The sequence below is a fragment of the Athene noctua genome, chromosome Z, assembly GCF_965140245.1.
Source record: "Athene noctua chromosome Z, bAthNoc1.hap1.1, whole genome shotgun sequence".
In the NCBI taxonomy this organism is placed as follows: Eukaryota; Metazoa; Chordata; class Aves; order Strigiformes; family Strigidae; genus Athene; species Athene noctua.
In genome coordinates this window covers 50742024-50760990 of record NC_134077.1, presented here as the reverse complement: position 1 = coordinate 50760990, position 18967 = coordinate 50742024, and the positions used below count along the sequence as shown (strand labels likewise).

Here is an 18967-nt window from a genome sequence, read left to right as displayed (position 1 = left end):
AATGACATCAAAAATGTGAAATCATGTTGTCAACACTTGAAAAATGTTCATAGAACAATACTCTGAGAATATGCAAAAAGCAACAAGAGTATAAATAAAAACAGGGGGGAATTGTAAGTGAATGTTGTTTTCGCATATTCAGCCTGAGGGGAAGGGCAGGAGAGACTCACCAAAGCAATTAACGAGAACAATTCATTGAAAGAGCAAACGATTATTGAAATTCCTGGCCTGGGGTGAGAAGACAGGCAGCCCTTTTGTCAACTGTAATGACCAGTACTTAGAAATGGCTTTAGATGGGTGCAGATACCGAACTTGGGGAACCTGAATTTCAAACTTTTTCTGTCTTAATATGCGTGAGCTCATCATACAAGCATCCTAACTTCTCCACCCTGGAGAAAGCCAAGGTTCATTTCCACATACATGCAATGTATGAACACATATATGAAGGGGTGTAGCAGTAGGTGGTTTGGGAAGTCTGTACACCCTGTAGTACTCAATCAATGAGCAATCAGGAGAGGGAACTCACGGTCGGGAGAAAGGGATATAAACTATTGCATGATGGCTGTTAGGGATGTCCACCTTGCAAGAACATAATAGAGTGCTTCACACCGCATCCTGGCTGAGCCGTTGATAGTTGGTAACTGAGTGTTTCTCACAATGTCAATTATGTATAATCTGACTTGTTTGTACCCCCAGCGCTCACCCATGTACTGACCCTTTTGTATCAAATACAATTTGGTTATTGGTTCATCTTTATGCTAGGCCTAATAATTGGCAAAACCACACTTTGTCAGACACAAACAGGACTTCTGAGCAAAGCATGCTTTTCACCATGCTTGACAACATAGACAACAGGACAGTAGGAATTCAGGTACTGTAATCCAGCACTAGGATTAAACCCCTTCTGTTCTTGAAGCAGAAAAGACACAGTAGTGAACTTGGAAGAACACACACTTACACAGGAAACCTAAAAAGCTCAAGATAAAGATTTATTATGCATTAGGAATCTTATTAACTTAAAAACCAAACCGCATAGTACAAAAGGTTTGTAATCTCTGCTCAATGTGGAACAAGTTTCAAAATATATATTTTTAAAATTTGTTCAGTCAATACACAATTCTTTTAAAAAACTGTATATCTGTCAGTACTCTCATTACATTTATAAATACATGATTTACACAGCACCCCATCTCGAAAAATTAAAACTCCTTACAAATATCTACACATATTGCATACATATAAAAAATTCATAGGAGTACTTCATTAAAGTTGAGTTTAATGGTCCATTTACATTGCAGCAAAATACACATAAATCTGTGTATTTTTCATAAAATGTCTCTAAAAACTAGTACATTCGTAGCCATAATTCCTTTAAAGCATCTTTTAGAAAGGAAAGTTGATATGATATATCCATAAGATTCAGCAGGTAAGAGTGACATGAAGGCTAAATATGATTAATAACTGAACACTAAATAGCAGTTAAGGCAGGGGTGAAAAGAATTAATAGGAAAAATTATTTCATATGGCAGATAAAGTGACAAAATGCAATAAATACATGTATTTCTTGATGTAAACTACTCTGGCACCCACTGTTTTTCCTGTCTCAAGAAGTCAGGAGCATCCACATTTCTGATGTTGCTCATTTTATAATTAAAATTTTATATTTTATCAGCAAAACATTAACGTGACCAGTGCTCTCAGGTGCCATTTGGATTTGCTTTAACCGCTCAGAACTGACTGTTCCAGAACATGGATTTCAGACTTCAGTAATGACCTTCATTTATGGGTAATGACTGTCACATGTGATCCTACACCTGAGAAGTCATCTCAGCTTCATCATTGCTTTCTGGTAACTACTGGACTTCTTGTTACTAAATAGTATTTGAGAATGTGTCTTCAGGAAATTTAATTACTTTTCTTGAAAACCACTATTTCATATACCAGAACCATATAGCCCAGTCTCTCTCACATCATGAGGTCTACACGTGGCAGACATGCAGACAAAAGGCACAAGAAACAAAGAGCAACCTCTAACAGTCTTGACAGCAAATGTTCTGCTTCAAATCTGATTATTTTGCATACAACTCTGGGAATTGAACATTCAAACTTTTTTTAGAAATCCATTATGTCTGTATATTCAGGTTTCTACTCAATACCAGGATTTGAAGTAGCATTTGCAGTCCAGTATTGGGTAGAATCACACCTAGTTGTGACCTGCCATGCTAAATAAACCCTTCTGCAAGTGTGGTATCAACCCAAAGTATTGTACAGCACGTGACCTTCCCTGCACACAGCTACCTTCCTTTTAGAGGCCAGATACTCTGTATGTCGCACCAAGTTTCCAGAGCCACAATTCAGTGCATGAATTTGTTCCACAGTCTCCTCAGAAGTTAGCCTTCATACTCTGCTATCTTGCAGCAATGGTTCAATGTCCTCTTCACTGCTTCCATCTAGGTTGTTACTCAGAGTACTGCTGATGCTGTTGCTCTGTTTTCTGGTACTGCTGGCTTTGCTGTGCTCAGGAATCAATAATGCAACTAGAAAAGCCAGAAGAACAATGCATGCTCCAACGAGGAAGGGTGGACCAGGAATGATTGCTCTCTGCAGGGAAACAAGCATATCAAAGATTTCATGAAGTTTTAGACATTGAGCTCTGCATTAACAACTATACCATTAAGGCAGGAGGTAACGGGAGATGCAGACACTATAAAGTTTATGCAAACAAGTTATATGCACTGAAACATGAATTTTCTGCATCTACAATCCCTAAGAATTCCTCGCTTGATCTGCACACTGATCTAAAAAACAGAAACACGCACAAAATTCTCAACTGACAACAGGATTACCTAGCAGATGAAACAGACATTGACTGATGCTTCTTTGCAATTTCTTTTTCTTTAGGCAACATACCTGTTAAAATCAGCAAGACTTCTCTGAAAATTAATAGGATAAGTTTTCAACAACCAGAAGTACAAATGCTCAATAATTTACTTTAACTTCTCTTTTTTTACTTAGTTCCATGGTTGACATACTTTAGCATCAAGTTAGCTCCACAGACAAACATCCCCAAAAAACAATACATGCATGAAGAAAGTAACAGCAGGCTATGCAATACATACTGTCCTCACTGAAGAGACAGGTTGTTGGCGTGTATGATAACTTCATATTTGGAGTTAGGCTCTCTTGCTTCTAAGCAGTATATTTTAAAATTTAAAATACATCTTACCCATACATAACCACAATAAAAAACAAGCACCAGAAATGTTATAAACCCAATTTTAAACCATCTAAATTTGATAACAAGGCTCTACAAGCAAAAGTTATCAGCAATACAGCAATTTTCTTGTTTTTTAATCTTAAACAATTTTTCTGTATTTTTGCCAACTAAATAAATATCAGAAGATGAAATCTGTCAATCCAGTGTACCCTTTTTCCCACCAAATACAATGAAGGAGTTATTCTAGCATGAAATGGGAAAGTAGCTGAAAATAAGCATACAGTAACAAGATATTTCCCTTGCTTCAACTCCTGTAACAAGCAGAGGCCTAATATTTCAGCTGACAGTCACTAAGTTTAAAGTATATAATCATATGAACAGAATTTACATTAACAATATAATTTAAATCTTCAAGTGGTGCTAAGCCCACAAGTACATAAAGAATGTAATAAACTCCCATAAATTAATATCCTCATTTGCAGTATAATGGCTGATTTATCTGAGCAGCTTTTGAATATTTCACTACTGCAGTTTCACTGAAGGGAATAAGAAGCTTTGAAAAGCAGTTCTTGTTCATGGCATTACCAAGTCTTATTATTACTCTCCAAACACAGCCTCTGACTACACTGACTGCTGTAAGCACTCCTTGTAGATAATTATAATGATGCAACCTCACCCTCTTCATTAGGCTTTCCAGTTTTGAAAACATTTATTTAAATGGGAATTAAGACAGATATGCTTAACTTTTACTACTAATGCTCTGCAGAGCAGATAGACAATCTTTCTTGAATAGGTGCATCAGATCTTTTCTTTGACAGAACAGAATCACAAGTGTGACCTGTGGTAACTTCTGTGAGAATTAGTATTTTTTTGTAACAAGGTACTTGACCATTAAAACACTTCTCAGTGAACATCTATTAGCATTTAATAAAATCAAAAGAACATTTTTTCAAACTACGCATATCTGTAAAGCAACTCCCTAGTTAACGATTTCAAGTATGGAACAAAATCAAGAGATAGGTAGCTTGCATTTGGGCCTTGCAAATCCAAGGTACTAGTACTAGTGTTGTAAAACATGCTTGTAATACATTTGCTAATTGCCTTGCCTAATCTTGGTGCATTCCCTAGTTTTTACTTCCACTCATTTTACTTAGTTCAATTTTTAAAGCTATATAATACCTAAATTGTGCAGTTCCTTCCCACTGTTAGACTTGAACATAAGTAGTAGGAAAAAAATTGTATTGTTGTTTTCCTGTATTATAGTTTTACATGTTAGGTGCCTGGTAACTATTAACAGGGAGAAATGTAATTAGAGACATTTAACAAAGCTTATGAGTACATACATAATTAAATATAAGAGCTGTCCCACTGAAATTAGAATAAAAAGCAATCTTAGTTATGCAAATACTTACCGATTTTGCTGTACTGCTAACTAAAAAATGACTACTTACTAAGTAGGTTTTCAGGAAAACAAGGACAGTTCAGTTCACACTTACAGCTTAGAAAAATCATTATTTTATAAGGAAGCTCATACATTAGGCTTCAGTGCAGGAATTTCTTCTACCAAAAGCTGCAAAAGATTCCACAGCAGAACTTCTGACTAGTTTATAACTTACTGGAACAGTCAGTTCTCCACTGTAATACATCTGGACTACTTCAGTAAAAAAAACCCACATGGATATTCTTAAAGTAACAGAACATACTGAAATTTCATTGTACATACAGAAATTTGTATATCAATAAGCCAACACACTTCCTGCCCCCAAGAAAAGTTTATTTGATTTGATGTTTTAAAATACAGAGATCAAGAGTGAAATCTTAACCAGCAGAAGCATGACAAAGCTCTTGAAAACCTGAAATCATTATTATTAAGGTTTTTGCATACTTTACTACCGTTTCCTCTTGTACAACAAAAAACTTGTCTTTGCCTCCTTACTACAAAACTACTCAGTTCACTTGAGCAAACTATGGAGCACCCCAACATACACACCACAGTTGAGCAGTATGTTCAAGCACTAGCTACAGTTAATACCTGGAAAGATGCACAGATTGGGGGATGAACAACAAATAGTTGCTTCCACAAGTAACAGCTGCCAGTTGTTCACATATTCAGCTAATCTGTTTTCTGTCTTAATCAGCTTAATGACAAACTAAGAGATCATCACCATACTACTTAGTATTTTGAAAAAGCAATAAAATTGTAGCTGAAGAGGTCAGAGCAATCAAGAAAAAAAAAAAAAGGGGGGGGGGGGGGGGGCAGATTCCGTAAGACTCTCCAAACTCTGGTAAGCATATATTTGGTATTTTGGAAGCCAAATAGGAGAGAACAAAGCAGACAAAAATGCAGACCTGAAACAAAGATGGAAGGGATAAAAGAAAAGACTGAAGGGAGTTCCAAAGAAATACTGTGTAGCGCTGACTTCTCCCCTCCCCCCCAAGTTTCATACAGGTGAGGAAAGGTGATGAACAGTATTGTTACTGCCACTGAAAATATCTATGTCCACTGTATACTGAATTACTGTATACATGAATAATTAACCTAATGCTGTGAGGTAAAAAGATAAACTTCTTACAGTTTACTGAGTTACCAAAAATGACCTTCCTATTGTCAAAATTTCATGTTTCGCTGTAATTAAGCCGTTTTGAGTAATTTACATCAAAAGAAGTTAACTGGTTCCATTAGAACACTGAAACCAAAGCTACTACTACTATAAATCTAAATATTTACTATCAAATTTAAATTATGACTTACCTTAATAGTTCAATAAACCTGACAAGTGACCATCAACTAGTTTAACAATTAGACATATGAAAATTTTAAATCAAGTAAAAATGACAGATTTTTACCTTTATGAGTTCTGCACTTCAAACTTCACATTAAATTTTAAACTTACCTCATCACTGGGATCTTGCATTGCTTTTTTTCCAGAAGTCTGATCAGGTGGCAATTCATTGAGCTCCACATGAAACAGAAAGAAAATAAAGCCATAGAGTGCTGGTCCCAGGCCATTGCACAGACCTCTTACTCCAGTTATTATTCCTTGGACAACACCTAATAAAGAAAAAAAAAAAAAAAAGTTGGAGTTTTTTTAAAATCAAGAATTAAACAGAGCCAACAGCTCTGACTGTATTCTAATGGCTGTTCCAAAATAGCACACTGCATATTTATTTCTACATACTAAGATCTTAAGAAATATATTGAAGACAACTTTACTGGACTAAAATAATCCTCTGCACAACCTTAGTTCTGTGACTGTACTTGCATACTGCTGGAAGCAATATGAGTTTTCAGTATGTGTGAATAAATTTATGTGCAAGTCTAATTTTCTGTATTAAGAGTTCTTCCACCCTCACCCAAAGCCTGCAACGAAGAAAGCAGAGGTTAACTGTGGTACCCGTTGAATTTATTTTCAAGTGAAATTTAGAGTAATGTATCTTTATGTTAAGAGTTGTTACTGCAAAATATGCACAAACTGTAGCAGATTTCTTCCCCTCACTAGTCTAAAACAAGGATTTATTTAAGTACAAAGTAACTTATTCAGGGCAGTAAATTCAGCAGTAGTGCAGTAAATGCACACCAGCTGACTGTTTGCAGTTTTAGATTATTTTTAAAGCTTGATTAATCAAAAGTCTATGTGTGTATTTCTGTTCCAACTTCATTAAGTGACTGTGACAACAGTGTAAAAAGTTTTTTGATGATCCTACAGATTAAGATTCTACAGAATGCTATTTTTACATTAGTAGTTGACATATCCCCTTCCTTCTTAAGGCAGTAACTTGTAAAATGGAGGGAAAGAAAACATGCCAAAAAACATGCAAAGAAAAGTTGTCCACATTTTTTTTTCTTCATAGGCTGACATGTCAGCTTAAAGTATTTGTGCCACTAGGTGGCAAAACTTCACTCTAGAAGTATGACTATTAACTATTGTATGCCTGAGCTATTAATAGTAGTTTCCTCTATGTAAAATGAAAGATCAAGGACTTCTGCCAACTTAACTATTCAATTCATTATATAAATAGAAAACAAGTATTTTAAAACTCATTTAAATGTCTCTGTTAGAAACAAAAATGTGGGAGAGGAGAATAGTAAGAAGAGCCATGTAAAATACTGTCTTATACACCCTTCAAATTCAATAAAAATCTTGCTTCTAGAACTGCACCTCCTTTATATTTCCCCCTATTAACTGCACTTAACTTCAAGTTATACAATGTTAAAGCAAGACTAATACTTAGGATTTCTATGTGCAGGATTTTTAAAAGAGAATGCTAAATTCAGTTATTATACACCAGTGTTACACTTTGTGATGACTCCCTCCCTCACTATATTTTAAACAGTTATTTCTGATTGTTCGTTCCCCTTTACTTCAAAACCAGTGAATTCTTCTGTCTTCTCAGATAACCATTTACTTAAGCTTTCTTTTCTATTTCTTTAAAATCTTAAGTATTATAGTAAATAGGGCCAACTTTTTCACACAGAATAGAGCTTCTTCTACCTTCTTGTAGAGGTTTATTTTAATCTGGTAAAATGTGGTTTTAGTTTCCATTTAAAAGATGGTATTGTTACATTAATCCTCACTGTCTACTTAGAGAACGTTACTTTTATTGAAAGAGGAAGGAAAAAACATTAAAGTTACAACTGGTTTTATTGCTTTTGTAGTACTTTTACAGGAAGCTAGAAGACAAGTAATGGTCAGACAGAAACTGTATTTTGCAATGCAAATTTTACAAATTGGTGTACCTCCTTCCACTGTACACAGATTGGCAGACTTCCACAGCTGCTACCGAAGAATCTCATTACTCATTAACATACTTGAAAAGTACACCTAGATTAAGTTCTGCTTTCTAAACAGAGTCACCACCCAAGAAAGCAGTCTGATGCTGAAACAAAAATTAATTCAATACTCACCTTGTTGATCTGACTCTGCATTTTGTGAAACCAGAGCACTGATTGCTGGGAACGTAACGCTTGACATTGCTGCTACAGCTCCTGCTGCCCACATCATCCTATGTTAAATACATAATTTGAATTAAAAATGAGACTGTCCACATAATTACCTCCCAGCCCCCAGAAAGGGCCACAAGGCTTAATGTCCTTCCAGAAGTACTCTTACTATAATACCTAAAGTCAGGGCCTTCTTCCTGCTCCCCTCCCACAAATTACCCTGAACTTGTTGGAACACTAGATAGTTCTAAACTAGTTATTACAGCAGAAGAAAAGAGGGGAGAGGGACTGAAGTGATGCACAGGCCTTCCCTCTCCGAAGTCTATACAAAGGATCAATTTCACAGGGTGTCCCAATGGGGAAGTTCTCAAACTTGTATAACTCACTAGGAAGTGCTCTGATAAAGAAGCATTCACCACTCTCAGTATGACAAACTTTGTAAAATAAAAGCTGTTCCAGTTTTAGTTCACTTACAGTATTCCAACAAAAGAAGCTCTATACAGTTTCCAAGACCAAATATAGTTATAGTAAGAGAATGACATGTTAGAAAAAAAGATAGAGATCTAATAACTGATTGATAAAATGGATCTAGTGGAATTACTGGAGAGAACATACTACTTACTAGCTTGTGAGTTTAAGGAAAAGTTTTAAAACACATTTGTAGACATAAAACTCAGTGGACCAAAATGGTGCAAAACCTCCTTTTTCAAAAGGGCTGATAGTCTGTAACTTACACTATACACCTGGAAAAGTCTATCATTCCTACATGTGAAAAATACAGATCAAACTTTGGCAGTGTAATGCAAACAAGAATGTTTAATTCACAGAACATTTAAATACACATGATAACAGAACTAAATGGTAGAATCTCTTGGAAAAATATTATCAGTTCCTTATGTACGTAAGAAAATGTGTGCTTACCAAGACCGAGATCCAAAACCATACCAAGCCAACTGAAGGATTTGAAAGCCAAGGCCAAGAAGAACTGTATTTTTGTTCCCTATAGACCTCATCAAGATACTGAGAAACACAGTCTGCAAGAGAAATCAGTTAATCCAAAAGTTATTTTAAAAAAGCCAGATTGCTAAAATAATTTCTCCTTCTACACCAAGTAATTCAGAAGACCCTTCAACTGCCGAGGAAATTCACTATTTGTGCTCTTACTTCCCCTGTAATTACATTCAAAATGCAGACTAGTCACATCAACATTTGATGTGCAGACATTCTTCAGAGGTTTCTACTTCAAGACATCAAGAAACATGAATTCTCCATGGACAGTACATGTCAGTGTCTGTTTCTACTGCAACAGGATCTCATTTTCACCTCTACAATTCTGCTTCATTACAGACTAGAGAGTTCCACAATAAATACTGGTACCAAGTTAAGATAGTACAGGCTGGATATGGGCTGAATTTACCAGTATCTACAAATACTAGAAAAAAAAAGTACTGTTAGCTCAGAAAAGTCATCTCTTCAGGACAGGTACTATTCCAATCTACAACCAAAACTAACAAGTAAATCCCACATGCACTGAAATTTGGCCAAGGCCAATTCTTAGGCATCTTTAATTACATTTTCTGCTGACTCTTTACACCACTGATACAGCCTCTTTATTTGCCCACAGAAACTAAACCTAATGGAAGACCATTGTTTTTCATCTGTTAAAAGTGTTACTGCTGAGGGGGAATGAGATCCCAATTCATATACAACAGCAATACACTCAAGGCAACCAGGAGACTATTCCTAGTAAGGCAAAGTCCATATGGACAACTTAATTCACTTAGAGCAGGCATTTTTCTTTAACATGAAAAACTCAGCAATACATCAGTACCTGAAGAACTGCAGAGCAGAGCACAATTCCTCTCTCATGTACATCTTATACTAGTCTTCTTGTTTCTCATTCTTAGACAAAGGTAGTTTGAAAACTAAATAGCAAAAATACCATCATTCTATCTGCATGGGATCAGTTCTTTCTGGAGATATCTAGCATGCCAAATCATTATTTATGAAACAAAGATTATTTCAATAAGCTGCACTCTTCAAAGAGTTCAAGAATCAATGCAGTTCCCTCATTTTAAGACTGAAAATTATGAACCTGAAGCGCAGCCATTTTAGAGATGTTTAAGAAAAACAGTGGTCTGAATAAAGTATGGTTGACAAACGTGAGTGTACATAACAGCATCAGAACAAACCTCAAAGATTAAAATAATTACCTAAATTTATAATGGACAGAACTGACACAAGCAAAACTGGTAAACACTGAAGAATTCATTTTCTACATCAAAACAGTAAGACCTCCACTCTGCTAAGGATGGTAACAAGGTTACAGCACATTGTATGCGTCATTCCTCCTGTTGCAATAGGCAACAAGACAATCTGCACCCATAGAGATACCGAAGATCACATCATAAAAACTGTTTGATTTCTAAAATGTATAAAGGGCCTGTCAAAAAAACAGCTCACTGTTGCCAATTAAGAGGTACGAAAGCAATATACCAGGGCCTCACAGCTCCTCAGCCTCCAGTGCTGCATCGAAGTTACACTGGACAGACCATGTCACTATCTGCATCGTTTGTATGCAAGTTTTATAGCATGAGCCAACTGAATAGATGCAAGCAGCATGACTTTTGCTTAAAGTAACACATTTCCCCTTCAGAAGGCTTTGCATTAAGTAACCAATCTCTGACATCATTTTAATAATTTAAAGCCAGAGTTCAGTAAATTTATTGAGTCAAGCTCAGCAAATTTTAGTCTCACTTCTTATGCCCAGGTCCAGTATTTCTAAGGAAAGCCAATTTAAAGCAAGACATTTATATAGACTATATATGAATGTAGACTTTAGTTAATGCAAGATAAACTGGCATTTAAGAGCACGTAAGAAATGTACAGATAAGCTTAAGTCAGAAGAGTGTGTCTTGGCATTCACTCTGTACTGTTTAATAAAACACTAAAAAGAATAAAGCTTACCTGAGCTATTATAGACAGAATGCCTACCACAGCTATAAATGCCGCAATGCTAGCGGATCCAAAACCTATAATCTGAAGAGAAACAGAAAATGCATAAAACAAATGACAAACACAATTCAGGACAATCACTAGCAAAGAGTTATATCCATCAAAATCAGTGGTCCCTGCTTAATAATCTAAATCCATACAGGAAGTGTCCACTTCCAAGAATAATCCTTAACTCAACTGCCTGCCATAAAACTCACACAAGAAAAAATAACTGCCTTAAAAAAAAGGAGACAGAGGAAGTCATTTGTCTGGAAATCAAAGTTCTCTATCCCCTCTGTCCTGGGTTGCAGTGTATTCTATTACCATCCTCATGAGCTGTTGAAATCAGGTGGGGCAGTGTTTCCTTGCCTCCCCCCCCACCCCCTCCAGACTATCTTTCTGTTAATGGCCCATCAATGCCATGCAGCATGACTCATTACCCCATTGTGAGATGCTCCACCCAGAGGGAGAAAACCAGCATTCCATCCTGGATATAACCTGAGATTCTGAGTACCAGAGAGGCTCACTTTTCCACTGGATTTCCAGAGGACAGGAGCTACTTAGCCACCACTGGACTTTTCTGAGGAAGAGCAGACCTTCTCTCTACAGGATCACCGCTTCGGGGGGACTGCAGCCACCATTCTACCGGACTGCTACCACCACCCTGATTAACAGGGTGTCAGGTTGTATCCTGACTCTGTCAGTTTAACCCAGTGTTATCTGCCTTTATAATTTTTTTTCCCCCTTTTTTTTTAATTTCCCTATTAAATTGTTATTCTGACTTGGTGTCTCCCACTAGTTTGTTTTCAAACTAGCACATATTTTGTCACCCAACGTGGGGCTGGCTGCTGAGAAAAGTCAGAATTACAATTTTGTATTGTAGAAGCCACCTACTCACTATGATGTTCGACATGCTTACATGGGTCTTGTACCTAGCTCTCTATATTTTTCCGCACATGGGGAACTATCTGCCGATTTTAATGGTCTTGTGTAGACCAGGGTATGGTATAAAATTTGCTTTATTAGTCTATTATGCCTACTGCATGATAACCTCCAAGACAGTGAACATAATTCGGAATATATACTCAACATTGTCTGCATGTCCTACTTTAGGGTGCTACATCTGGGGCCTCAACAATCATACCCATACCCCGGGGGGAGGATTAAAGAGTGGTTTTTTCCAGCTTTTCAGGCCAGACACAGCAGTTTTTGGAAATATTGAGCTCTCTGTGGATGTTAAGGATGGCATAATCTTCTTGTCAGTTCTTTTTTCTTTTTTCTCTATGACCTGCACTGCGTACACCATGCTTAGGATCAGAGCTATGGCACAGCGTCCTCAGGATGAGAGGGAAAAAAAGAGCAGAGCAACAAGCACCACGTCTACACAGACTGTCACAGAGGAGAAAGAAACCAGATGCAAGACAACAGCGTCCATGTCTACGCAGACTGACACAGAGGAGGAAAAAAACAAAGGCGCTGAAAGCATCTCCACACAAACCGTCACTGAACCAGAACAGCCTAAACCGATTGCAGTTGCCCCCGTGCAGAAGAAGAAATCAAAAAGCAAATCAGTCTGCATAGTGACTGACAAGGATGCAGCAGGACCTTTGCACCCAGCAGAAGAGGCAGAGCCAGAGATCATCACTCGGTCACTTTCCCTGGGTGAGCTGCGTGACAAGCGGGGGGAATTCACCTGCCAGACAAACGAGTCTATCCTGACCTGGCTGCTCCGCATCTGGGACGCTGCAGCCAATGACACCATTCTGGATGGAAGTGAGGCCAGACAACTGGGATCTTTGTCCCGGGATGTGGTCATTGACCGGGGATCGGGAGAACCCAAGAAACTCTCAGCCTCTGGCAGCGACTGCTGACAAGTGTAAGGGACAGGTACCTTTGTAAAGAAGACCTCCAGGTGCACCAAGGAAAATGGAGCACAATGGAACAAGGTATCCAGTGCCTGAGGGAATCGGCTGTGCTGGAAATAATTTTCTCAGAAGATGGGAGAGATTTCCTAAGAGCCCGGATGGTGTCCAGTGCACGTCACAGATGTGGTTGAGGTTCGCAGCCTTGGACCAGAGACATACTCCCATTACCTAGCAACGCTGCAATGGAGGGAAGGTGAGGACAGGGTGGGCGTCTTGGTCAACAAACTGAGAACTTACGAGGACACTGTCACAGCCCCATTTCGCACTCATGTCTCATCCGTAGAAACAAGGCTGGCTGAGCAAGTTCGAAGCTTGATTGAAGAGGGCCATCAGAAACTGAAAAAGGAACTTAAGGAAGAGATTTACCACATCTCGCCAGAACCAACAAGAGTCTCTGCCATTAGGAGCAGGCGTCCCCCAACCAGGGAGAGAGTATACACCCCATGAGGTAATCTCTGGTTTTTCCTTCAGGAACATGGAGAAGACATGAGTAAGTGGGATGGAAAACCCACCTCCTCTTTAGCAGCCTGGATGCGTGAACTAAAAAGAGGGACAACTACCACAAGCAGCTCATCTAGAGTCAACGCTGCTCTAGTCTCTCGCGCACAGAATTCCAGACAGTATAGGAATGATAATATGACCGATCCTCTTGAAGGGACCTCAGGAGCATATTCACTGGAGGGAAGCAACATGTACCATGACCAGGAATAGAGGGGCCCTGCCTCTAGCCACGTAGAGGAAAGGGATAATCGGATCTTTTGGACTGTGTGGATCCAATGGCCTGGCACATCTGACCCACAAAAATACATAGCTTTGGTTGACACCAGTGCTCAATGTACTCTGATACCATCAAGGTATGTGGGAGCAGAACCAATTTCTATTTCTGGGGTAACAGGAGGATCCCAGCAGCTGACTGTACTGGAAGCTGAAGTGAGTTTAACTGGGAATGAGTGGCAGAAACACCCCATCGTGACTGGCCCAGAGGCCCTGTGCATTCTTGGCACAGACTATCTCAGAAATAGATATTTCAAAGACCCAAAAGGACATCGTTGGGCTTTTGGGATAGGTGCTGTGGAGACAGAAGATATCAGACAACTGAGCACATTGCCTGGCCTCTCAGATGACCCCTCTGCCGTGGGACTGCTAAGAGTTGAAGAACAACAGGTGCCAATCGCCACAGCAACAGTGCACCGTCGGCAATACCGTACCAACAGAGACTCTGTGGTTCCCGTCCATGAGATGATTCATAAACTGGAGAGCCAAGGGGTGGTCAGCAAGGCCTGTTCACCTTTCAACAGCCCTATATGGCCTGTGCGTAAGACCAGTGGAGAATGGAGACTGACAATGGATTACCGTGGCCTGAATGAGATCACGCCACCATTGAGCGCTGCCGGACAGGCTAGAACTTCAGTGTGAGCTGGAGTCCAAAGCAGAGAAGTAGTACTCTACTACTGACATTGCCAATGCCTTCTTCTCCATTCCTTTGGCAGCAGAATGCAGGCCCCAGTTTGCTTTCACCCGGAGGGGTGTGCCATACACCTGGAACCGACTGCCCCAGGGGTGGAAGCACAGTCCCACCATTTGCCATGGACTGATCCAGACTGCACTGGAAAAGGGTGAGGCTCCAGAACATCTTCAATACATCAATGACATCATCATGTGGGGAAACACAGCAAAGGAAGTATTTGAGAAAGGACAGAGAATCACCCAGATTCTTCTGGAAGCCGGCTTTGCCATCAAAAGGAGCATAGTCAAGGGACCTGCCAGAGAGATCCAGTTCCTGGGAGTAAAGTGGCAAGATGGACGACGTCAGATTCCCACCGAGGTCATCAATAAGGTCACTGTGATGTCTCCACCAACCAGGAAGAAGGAAACACAAGCTTTCCTAGGTGCCATAGGTTTTTGGAGAATGCACATTCCCAAGTACAGCCAGATCATGAGCCCTCTCTACCTGGTTACCCGCAAGAAGAACGATTTCCACTGGGGCTCTGAACATCAGCAAGCCTTCGCTCAGATCAAGCAGGAAACTGCTCACGCAGTAGCCCTTGGCCCAGTCAGGACAGGACCAGAGGTGAAGAACGTGCTCTACTCTGCAGCCGGGAACAATGGTCCGTCCTGGAGCCTCTGGCAGAAGGTGCCTGGGGAGGCTCGGGGTCGACCACTGGGATTCTGGAGCCGAAGCTACAGAGGGTCTGAAGCCAACTACACTCCCACAGAGAAGGAAATCTTGGCCACCTATGAAGGAGTTCAAGCTGCCTCAGAGGTAACTGGCACAGAAGCACAACCCCTCCTGGCACCCCAACTACCGGTGCTGGGTTGGATGTTCAAGGGAAAGGTTCCTTCCACGCATCACGCCACTGACACCACATGGAGCAAATGGATTGCTCTCATCACACAGCGTGACCATACTGGAAACCCAAATCGCCCTGGGATTCTGGAAATTACAACAAAGTGGCCTGAAGGTGAGACTTTTGGATTATCTTCTGAAGAAAAGGAAGAGCAAGTGACTCGTGCTGAGGAAGCCCCACCATATAATGTGCTACTGGAGACTGAAAGACGTTATGCCCTCTTCACTGACGGTTCCTGCCGAATTGTAGGCGCTAACCGGAAGTGGAAAGCTGCAATATGGAGCCCCACACAACGAGCTGCACAAGCTACCGAGGGACAAGGTGGATCGAGTCAGGTTGCAGAGCTTAAAGCCATCCAGCTGGCTTTGGATATTGCTGAACAAGAGAAGTGGCCAAGGCTCTATCTCTACACCGACTCATGGATGGTAGCTAATGCTCTGTGGGGATGGCTGGATCGCTGGAGAAAGGCCAACTGGCAACGCAGAATGAAACCCATCTGGGCCGCTGAGATTTGGCAGGACATCGCCACTCAAGTAGAGAAGCTGACCGTGAAGGTTCAACACGTGGATGTGCACGTACCCAAGAGTCGGGTGAATGAAGAGCATCGCAACAATGAGGAGGTGGACCAAGCTGCCAAGGTGAAAGTATCTCAGGTGGATCTGGACTGGCAGCACAGGGAGAATTATTCCTAGCTTGTTGGGCCCATGATGACTCTGGTCATCAGGGGAGAGATGCAACCTACCAATGGGCCCGTGACCGAGGGGTGGACCTTACCATGGACAGCATCTCACAGGTCATCCACAGTTGTGAGACTTGTGCTGCAATCAAACAGGCCAAGCGGGTGAAGCCTCTGTGGTACAGTGGACGATGGTCAAAGTACAGGTATGGGGAAGCCTGGCAAGTTGACTACATCACCCTTCCCCAAACCTGCCAAGGCAAGTGCTACGTGTTGACCATGGTGGAAGTAACCACTGGATGGCTGGAGACCTACCCTGTGCCTCATGCTACTGCCCCGAACACCATCCTGGGCCTGGAAAAGCAAGTCCTGTGGAGACATGGTACCCCTGAGAGGATCGAGTCAGACAACGGGACTCATTTTAAGAACAGCCTCATCAACACCTGGGCCAGAGAACACAGTATCGAATGGATATATCATATCCCTTATCATGCACCAGCTGCCGGGAACATTGAACGCTGCAATGGACTACTTAAAACCACCCTAAAGGCACTTGGTGGGGGGACCTTCAAAAACTGGGAAGTGAACTTAGCAAAGGCCACCTGGATGGTCAATACCCAAGGGTCCATCAATCGAGCTGGTCCCGCCGAGTCTGAACCCTTGCACACAGTGGATGGAGACAGAGTCCCTGTGGTACACCTGAGAGGTATTTTCGGCAAGACTGTTTGGATTAATCCCACCTCAGGTAAAGGCAAACCCATCTGTGGGACTGTCTTTGCTCAAGGACCTGGTTACACTTGGCGGGTAATGCAGAAAGACGGGGAAACCCCTGGTGTACCACAAGGAGACCTAATCTTAGCTAAGAACTGTGTGTAGGGTTTCACTGTATATATATGGGGGGTGGTGGTGGTGGTGTAGAGTTTAAGGAAGGTATTGATTTGGGATGATGTAGATGATAATAGAATAAGGGGTGGATTATGTCCTGGGTTGCAGTGTATTCTATTACCATCCTCATGAGCTGTTGAAATCAGGTGGGGCAGTGTTTCCTTGCTCCCCCCCCACCCCCCCACCCCCACCCCCCGACTATCTTTCTGCTAATGGCCCATCAATGCCATGCAGCATGACTCATTATCCCATTGTGAGATGCTCCACCCAGAGGGAGAAAACCAGCATTCCATCCTGGATATAACCTGAGATTCTGAGTACCAGAGAGGCTCACTTTTCCACTGGATTTCCAGAGGACAGGAGCTACTTAGCCACCACTGGACTTTTCTGAGGAAGAGCAGACCTTCTCTCTACAGGATCACCGCTTCGGGGGGACTGCAGCCACCATTCTACCGGACTGCTACCACCACCCTGATTAACAGGGTGTCAGGTTGTATCCTGACTCTGTTAGTTTAACCCAGTGTTATCTGCCTTTGTAATCTTAAATTTTTTTTTTCCCCTTTTTTTTTAATTTCCCTATTAAATTGTTATTCTGACTTGGTGTCTCCCACTAGTTTGTTTTCTAAGTAGCACACCCTCCCACAGACACAACAGCTCTTCAACCAGCAAGATCCCACCTCAAGACAAACAAGCTGCTGCACTGAATGGGAACAAAGGTCTGCTTAACTTTATGAACACGTGCTTAAATTGTGGCAGGGTTTATGCATCAGAAGTCAAGTGTTATTGAGTTCTTGGCTTAGCAAAGTACCCTGCCTTTATTTTTTAGAGTTGTATTTTGCCAGAAAGAAGTCTTCTGAGCAAAGTCTTCAACAAGAAATAGGTCTTACAGAATGCTTGTTTAAACACCTTCAGTAAGATGTGAAGACACCAATATTTTACCTGTCGCAAGTATAGAAAAAAGCTAGAATACTGGCCAGCCTCAGGCAGATAGGAGAGAAATACTGTTATGCAGATCGGGAGAACCGCAGAATCTTTTCTAACCTTCTTCAGAGACTGTAAAACGAAACAAAACAAGTATTGGAACATTTATACAAAGTCTAACGAAAGCATAAAGCAAACAGAAGGTGGATTAACTTTTTTAAAATCCATTTTTACTCATGCATACGAATCGAAAAAATCACCCACGGAAACAGTTAAGCTGAAAATTAAGTAAGGAACAACTTCCTGTTATATAAGGTTTGTGGTATCTGATTCTTCTGCAGTTTCCATTTGATTTTTGAAGCTACTTTTCAGTGCTAAATAACAAGTATTCACTGAAAATAGCATTATATAATATTTAGGGAAATGCATAGTATCTTCTTCATAGTATCTTCATTTTATCGCCATAATAATCTGTTCTGAAATATGGTAGCAAATAATACAACCTCATTACAACTGTTTCTCTTCTCAAATGATGTATTTTTCCTTGTAGATTTCTTAAGCTTTTTCACCCATAATGTGAATCACTTTAAGCAACAAATAAACTGCAGAAAACAAATTCTTTAACTGCAGTGTTTCAACCATGTCATTCCTCTCTCAACATGCACAACCAGTTTCCAGCAGGATGGATCTCATGAAGAACAATCACTCTTTCCTGTCCTAAGATATCAAGGTGTAACACAAATTAGCTGACTAAGTGTGAATAAGTGAAAAAGTTACTCGAAAGACTCTATGATGTTTTAACTCTTCTTACATAAACCTGTAGAAAAATCAGGCTTTACACACCCATTCTATATTAAAAAGAAATCATATACAACCAAAAGTGGAATTCAAGAATGGGAAGAGATATTGCTAACCAAAGGTACAAAAAATAACATGAATACGGGAAAGCCTTACAATATCAGGTTTTGGGGTGTGTAACAGTGTAAGAACTCAGCATTTCTCTTACAATATAAAAGTTAGAAAAGTAAAGCATTTTCCCTTTGGATTTCACACTGAACA

The 18967-nt window shown here is 40.3% G+C and overlaps 1 protein-coding gene across 1 annotated transcript in view; it reads right to left on the bottom strand.

Annotated features, from left to right (window-relative positions):
* Nucleotides 1-976: 976 nt before the first annotated feature.
* The window catches only part of MFSD14B (major facilitator superfamily domain containing 14B), a 38679-nt gene continuing 20688 nt past the window's right edge, over nucleotides 977-18967 (bottom strand). Inside the window, exons 7-12 of the mRNA XM_074931351.1 lie at nucleotides 17927-18040; nucleotides 11127-11198; nucleotides 9081-9193; nucleotides 8124-8221; nucleotides 6112-6269; nucleotides 977-2601 (exon numbers count right to left, since the gene is read on the bottom strand). Of these exons, the coding sequence (XP_074787452.1) occupies nucleotides 2398-2601; nucleotides 6112-6269; nucleotides 8124-8221; nucleotides 9081-9193; nucleotides 11127-11198; nucleotides 17927-18040 (759 nt within the window). The 3' untranslated portion in view covers nucleotides 977-2397. The remainder of the gene's footprint in view (nucleotides 2602-6111; nucleotides 6270-8123; nucleotides 8222-9080; nucleotides 9194-11126; nucleotides 11199-17926; nucleotides 18041-18967) is intronic.